General features: G+C 39.5%; 1 protein-coding gene across 4 annotated transcripts in view; it reads left to right on the forward strand.

Moving 5' to 3' along the window:
• FSTL4 (follistatin like 4) overlaps positions 1–5,624 on the forward strand; it is a 775,101-nt gene extending 769,477 nt beyond the window's left edge. For all 4 annotated transcript variants that reach the window (XM_073355595.1, XM_073355597.1, XM_078853995.1 and 1 more), the window contains one exon: positions 2,232–5,624. In XM_073355595.1, the coding sequence (XP_073211696.1) occupies positions 2,232–2,934 (703 nt within the window). In that variant the 3' untranslated portion in view covers positions 2,935–5,624. The remainder of the gene's footprint in view (positions 1–2,231) is intronic.
• The last annotated feature ends 1,716 nt before the right edge of the window (positions 5,625–7,340 follow it).

Below are 7,340 nucleotides of genomic sequence, written 5' to 3' on the forward strand. Positions count from 1 at the left end.
GTCAACACTCTTAGCAGGTGTTTGTTCCCAAGACTACAAATGGGAGTTGGATTCCCAAGTTATTGCTGGTGTAGTTCAGACTTGGGGATTTTCAGATGTTGATCTCTTCACTACCACTACGAACAAAAAATGCCATCTATTCTGTTCAGTTAGGTCGTAATTCCTTGGGGGGGGGCCTTCCTCCTCACTTGGATGAAGAAGCTGTTTTATGTGGTTCCCCAATGCCTCTGATTCTCAAAGCGGTGAACAAAATCAGACAGGACAAGAACAGAGTTATCCTAATAGCCCCAACATAGTCAAGGTAGGTGTGGTTTCCCCTAGCTCTTTGTCCAGAGATAAATCTTCCAATCCCTCTTCAGCTCCTATCCCAGGATGCCAGTGGAATGCTGCATTCCCAATGTGAGCATTCTCCACCTCAAGGTGTGTCTCCTCAATGATTTGCGGGGTTAGTTGGTCTGTCCATCAGAGTTACAACAGATATTATTTTAAAAATAGGAAAGATCCAGAAATACTTACCTTCAAAAATGGAGAACATTTAGTGTCTGTTGTGAATTCCAAAATACTACTCCCAAATTTGCCTTACATCCAGTTGTTCTGGAATATGTGCTGCAGCTAAAGGAAACAGGACTATTACTTATTTCTCTCAAGGTTCATTTGGATGCCTTAAGAGTCTGCCATACCACTACTGAAGGGTTCTCGCCGTTTGCTTGACGAGGTCACAATCTACATACATCTATGGCTGTACTTAAAAATGTCCAGTATCCGAGAGCTGCACTAAGGTTTTCGGTACATATGCCTTTCTCAATGCCTCTAGTTCTGATGCAACAGCTGGCAATGCACTTTTTTCCTCTGTGCTGGAATCGATTCCAAAGTTCCCTCCTTGTTATGGGAATACTGCTCCATTACCCACCTTCCTTCCCCGTGCTTTGGAGTTTCCTTCTGTGGCTCAGTGGTGAAAAAGGAACTGAGCGGCAATGTGCCCATGCAACCTGATAAAGCCTCAGTGCAAGCCGAGAGGCTATCAACAGCATGTGTGAGGATATCACACATGCTGCTGATATCCTCACATGTGGGCTGAATGGACATTGCTAATGAAAATTTCCAATCAAAGGCACATGGGGCGCACATGCACCAGAAGTGGAGCCCCTATGAGGAGCACATCTTTGAAGAACTACAGTTACTGCACAGGGTGAGTCACCTCTCTCTTTTGGGGGGGGGGGGCGCTAGTTCCCAGGATGCCCTACAGACTCGATGGCTGTCCATTAAAAGAATATGAAGAGCAAGTTTTTTCACTGAGATTTCAGAGCACAAATTTCACACAGGCATAGCACCTCTTCAGCAGCTGTGTGCACGTAACACACTTTTTCAAATTAAAGTTTATGATAAAAGCCTGGGTTTTCTCTTATTCAGGCACTTGGCCAAGTATTAAGGGAGTCTTGAAAGAAATGCTGTAAAGAAAGGCTTTTTTTTTTTTAAATAGTCCAAGTGCGCTCATTCAGGAGAAACACTGGTGTCATCTCCTATTTCCTCCACACCTAATGCCATGTAAATCTTTACTGCAGCTATTTTAAGTGACGTTTCTAAAGGATCCGAGCATAATGGGAAAACGCAAGGCTAAGCTCAGTGATTTTCAAGGGATCATACGGTACATTGGCTAATTCTTCAGCAGTGAAATCACTGCTGAGTGTCTCACTGACATTCTGTTTAAGATTAAAGAAATAAACCCACTGATTGAAGCAAAATATATATTTTAACTGTGTGAAAACAAGTCTCTTGTCACGTTTCATAAAGCAATCTTAACCTTTCAAAGACCAGACAAACATCTCACTTAATTTCCTTCTTTCTGTATCGAATGGATAAAAAGATATTCCACGTAAAATTAATTTTCACTCACGCAAGTGACTCCAGCATAACACATAAAGTGCCCAATCCTGCACACTACTCCCACGGTTGATGGGACTGTTCATGTGAGCCAGGAATTCTTGCATGTATAACGGCTTGTGGGGTCATGCCCCTCATTCGTAATGACATGTTAACCAAAAATGTAGGGGTTTTTTTTAGCACATAGCAGAAGAATTAAAACGTTAGAGGTTTCATAGAGAAAAGCGAACATTATTACACACAATAGAAAACAACAGCATGGAGTCTGCCACTTCTGCTGGTTTCAGTGTTCTCTCAAGCATGTTGCCACAGCTCCAGAGATGATGGCAGTGTCATGTTTTATATTTCAGGTTCGGTTTCATCTTTAACAAATCGAAATCTGCAGTTCACAAAATTGACCTGGAAACTGTGACCCACATCAAGACTATCCGCTTCAGAAACTATAGCTGCAAACCACAGAGCATGGCCTATACCCATTTGGGCGGCTACTTCTTTGTCCAGTGTAAAAAAAATACATCAGTAATAGCCTCTCCCCAGCTCATTATTGACAGTGTTACAGATTCTGTGATTGGCCCTAACAGTGACGTATCGGGTACGCCCTATATTTCCCCTGATGGACGCTATTTGGTCAGTGCAGCTGAAGACAGTGGCAGGATTAAAGTCCAGGCAATAACCATCCAAGGGGAAATCAAGTTGATTTATGACTTACAAACAAATGTACACGTATCTGACCTGACATTTCAACCCTCTTTCACTGAGGGCAATCAGTACTATATATATGCTACGTCACATTTGCAAACAGATGTGCTTTTTGTAGAGCTGTCAACAGGGAAAATGAATGTACTGAAGAATTTAAAGGACCCTATCATGTCCAAAGACTGGCCCTGGAGCAGCTACACCAGAATTATGAAAGACAGTGGATTATTTGGACAGTATCTTATTACACCAGCTAAGAATTCACTGTTTGTTATTAATGGGAGACAAAACACATTACACTGTGAGGTTTCAGGTATCAGGAGGGGTAACACAGTGGTCTGGGTTGGAGAAGTATGAAAGGGCACAAAACTAGAGCCTGCAGCAGACAAGTACTGATTGGACCTTACACTGCAACAAATAGGCAGTCGCATTGTATATTTTTTCACTGGGAAAAAAACCTGTATAAGCTTCATGGTGCAACACTGGTATACTTGCAAGTTTTATAGTATAAGGTATGATCTGCTAATAGAAATTGGGTTGTGTTGGGATATTTTTTGGAAGTATGATTTACGGCTTGGCTTATGAAAAGAATGTATACCTGGAAAGAGAATAATTTCTCTACCAAGGTATTGAATAAGATGCATAACTTGATGATTCTGTAGAACAAAACAGCTTCTGAGTTTCAGTACTGATGAGTCTCTCCATTATGTTGAAGTCATCAGTTTTCTTTCAGTCAGTCTAACTTCAAATCAACTGTACTTCTGACTGTAGGGCCCTGATTATACTACCCTTAACATTTCCTGAACATGTAAGCAGTAAAAACACATTTAAAACTGACCTTTGTAATAAGGAAAATAAATCACAGAAAGCAGTTTTCAAAATGCAGACATCTAGGTGATAAATTTAATGGAAAATGATCAGTTTCCTTTGAGGGATGGTGTGAGAAGAATTCTTTGATATAATTTCAGTACCAAACATGACAGAAGTATCTATGGTCAACTCTCTTTTTTTTCCTTTTCTCTCTTTTGCTATTGGAATGCAGGGTGTATAAAGAACATCGTCTGTTTGTATTCGAGAAAATTCTTAGTGGAAAAATTGGGGATGGGAAGGTGACTTTGAAAGCCACAAAACACTGGTAGTCAGATATGCAGAATCTATCGTATCAGGAGATAAAGCACTCTTCCTTCAGCACCATGTGACTCAAGTCAGATAGGACATAGTGTGAAAAATCATTTCCTGCCTGCCAGATAGCATAATAGCCAGGCTTGTGCTCAATGTAGGCAGAAACATTTCTAGAAATTATTCATTTCCCTCATTAGCAATTTACCAACACTGAAGCGACTTAGTTCTTCATAAAACAATGGCTACATAGCCAACTCCATCTCCACCAGTTTCAGTAACATATTTTTAGCAACCCATTCACCCATTATAATTTTAGTCTTAATTTACATGTTTCTCTTCAAAGATTCTGGAAAAGATTATTTTTGTGTTGCCGTTTTCCTCCCATTTATATTACACCTTTTTATCTTCAATTACCATTTAGTTATGAGAAATTAGATTCATGTAAAAATCAAATAAATTACCCCAGAATGCAACAGCTGGCAGTGAGAAAGTTAAGTTCCATTTGCACTTTTATAGACATAAAAAGCTTTTCTCCAGTTCTGTTTCGTAGCTGTCAGTGTTCATCATCATGAACTAATTAGGACAAGAGTAGTTATGGGTAACTTTCCAAAGTGGTGCAAGCCAGACAAGTACTATTAAAACAGTAAGAAATGAGCAGCTAAATCCCACAAACTGCTTTGAAAATGTAATCTTGATGTTAGTGCAAACTCCCTTTTCCAGGGACAGCATCTGTTACATCATTGCACCTGGCCTTTTGAATTACATGAAAGTATAACTATGCTCTAGCGTGACCTTGACTGCCCAGAGTTTATACGAAAGCAGTTGTTGAATATATTCGGTGATACTTAAAGGTGCAGTAACTATTTTCTAACATAGATGTTTGTCACCCTCCTCATAAAAAAGGGATTTTAAATTGAAAGGACACAGAGTAACACTGATAACATTCCTTTAAGCATTAGCTTTTACCGAAAGAATTGCATTTTATAGGCTGGCTATAGACATCAAGTAAGTTATAACCATCTTAGTTCTCTGATTAGTATAAATCTGTTTGGACAGACGAAAAAAGGCAATGAATCCTATGAATTCATTAGATATGAAATCCTTTAAATTGCCCTTTAGCATCGATAGGATGAAACCTACATATTTTCTCTTATGAGCCATAAAGTTTAGAAGACGTTGTCCCATCATTAAAACATGGACATACCTTCATTTAGAAATGCGTGGTGTTCATGATTCTCTACTCATCTAGTGAGGAAACATACACCTGTAAGGAAAGGAGGAGATCAACTTTGTAAGTACTTTTAAATATGCACAACTCCTTTCTAGAACAAAGTTGTATCCATACATTGCAGTCATCCTAAACGTGTTTTATTAGGCCAGACCACTGCGCTAGTGTTATCTTTTATGCCTTCTTGAATATTTTATTATGCCTATTGTAAGTTTCCTTGTAGAGAAGTTCATTGTGTCATAGATCAAGCAAATATTACTTTTTTAAGAATATTTTAAAAAATGTAAATATCTGTTCAGGTAAATATTCTTACAACTGGTGTAAATAGGCTGTGAAGGATGTATAATAGCCCTCACATCTTTCTGTTTGTCTCAAAATATTGGACTAGAAGTCACTCCAACTCCCACTTTAACCTTCCAAAGATGCTCCCATTTTTCCTTCCACAGCCCAAGTTCTGGTGACGTGTTTTCTAAATTATCCTAATGGTTCTAGCATACTTAGGCAATGAAGTACAATTTAGATTGTCCACGCTACTTGTGAACCGTTCCAATCATGGTCAATCTAACATTAAAGTGCTGCACATTTGTTATTCTGGATTTTTTTTCTTATGCCACAACGCTCACCCATTTCTCTGTACCAAAAAGGTTTAACTTGTGTTTGCCTTTGATTGCAAGCATATTAAATCTCCTTGATTGCAGTTTCTTTTTCATTTCTTTGGTATGTAAGTAGCAAGTGCTTCACCACTTCACATTTTTCCTGGCTAATGAATTACTAATCACAATGATTAAGTGAAATGAATTTAAATTGGATTAGCAAATAATTAGTTACTTGAATATGCTGATGTATCACTTAGGCGTCTATTTGATGGACACTAGGATCACAGACAATAGTCACTGATTTCAGTAAGAATCTAGTCCCTGATCATTCACTGCTTAGATTAAATGGTAATACAAAAGAAATAACATGGCTGTTCTAATCAGTAATTTTTCCCCTTTCTTTTTCATTTTCTAAATATGGAAGGCCTCTTATTTAGCAGTGCTAGCTATTCAGTCCAAGACTTGGGCATATAGCTGGTTTTGAAACAGTACAAGCTAAAGAAAGAGGAGGAGTACTAAGATTTAGAACCAGAAACTGTGAATTACCTGTTATTACTGAGATTTTTTTAACCTCTGCACTGCATAAATCAACTAAATATCCTTGGACATTCTTCAAACTTAGGATGGGTGCACACTTGTAATTTGTTACAGGTAACCGTGAAAATGTGGCGGCAGGAGACTTTCATGTCTGTTCACTAAACCGAGTCAGAAATTTCGTTTGAATAGAAATGGGGGTGTTGGAAAATCTTGACCTGGCAGTTTGGGTCACTGAGCAGTAAATCTACACTGGAACTCTCCATCTTCTTTATATCATGATTATTATTTCTTACAGTGCTCAAAAGTCTGCTGGGTGTCTCCCAATACAGGTAAAAAGACCATGATTTGTGTTCCCTAATGAGCTCACATGCTAATATCAGACATGATCTTACAAGGCGTTAACAAGATGGAGGTTGGGCAGAGGTACAGGGTGACATCTATATGAGAACATGGTTAGTCAATAAGGGTGCAGCTTGATGGAGTAAATAAATGTTCTGTCTCTTCTATGATGTCCCTTTGTCTCATACCTGTCAGGATTTTAAATGAGAAAAATATCCATATGTTTATCTGAGTACAGTTGCTTTCTGTTCATTTAGCATTCTCTCCACTGGACTGGACAAGTCTTCCTGATTAGCAGGTTTCCACACAGCCAAATTCCGTGTGTGACTTTTATTGACTTCTCATGTCAACATGAGAGCAGCCAGAGCCAGTCAGAAGTTGGCCTAAATGGGCTGTGTATCTAAGAACATGCCACTTTATACCCCCATAGTTTGCCTCTTATGTTGTGAAAAGTTAGGGCCAAATTCCACTTGCCTTGCTTTTACACAACGTCTGATAAAGGAAAGTAGGTGGTGGCTGATTTCCAGATGGGATTACTAATCCCACCCTATTTCTGATCTGAAAGCTACTGCATTTCCTGACTCGCTGTTTTGCAAAAGGGACACTGTCTCTCTTTCAGAAGCAGCAAAGCACTTTAAGCTATAGAAAACAGGCCAGAGATCAATTTTAAAGTCACCCCCTCTGCCAATTCCTAAGAGTTTATTCTTCATCCTAACTCCCAACCTGTCTTCCCCCCTCCGCACCCCAAACACCATGCAGCCTACCCCGTCCCTTCCTCCCCTCAACCTGTGTCTTGCTGTACTTCTAGTAGCCTCTGAGATAGATAATGCCAGGGGCTGTCCTCTGTGAATTGCATCATCCCGCTCCTACGTCGCTATAGCCTGATGCTGCTGCTCAAACTACTTATTCTGGGATGCACACACATACACAACGACCTCTGC

The sequence above is a fragment of the Lepidochelys kempii genome, chromosome 8 (genome assembly GCF_965140285.1).
Source record: "Lepidochelys kempii isolate rLepKem1 chromosome 8, rLepKem1.hap1, whole genome shotgun sequence".
Classification (NCBI taxonomy): Eukaryota; Metazoa; Chordata; order Testudines; family Cheloniidae; genus Lepidochelys; species Lepidochelys kempii.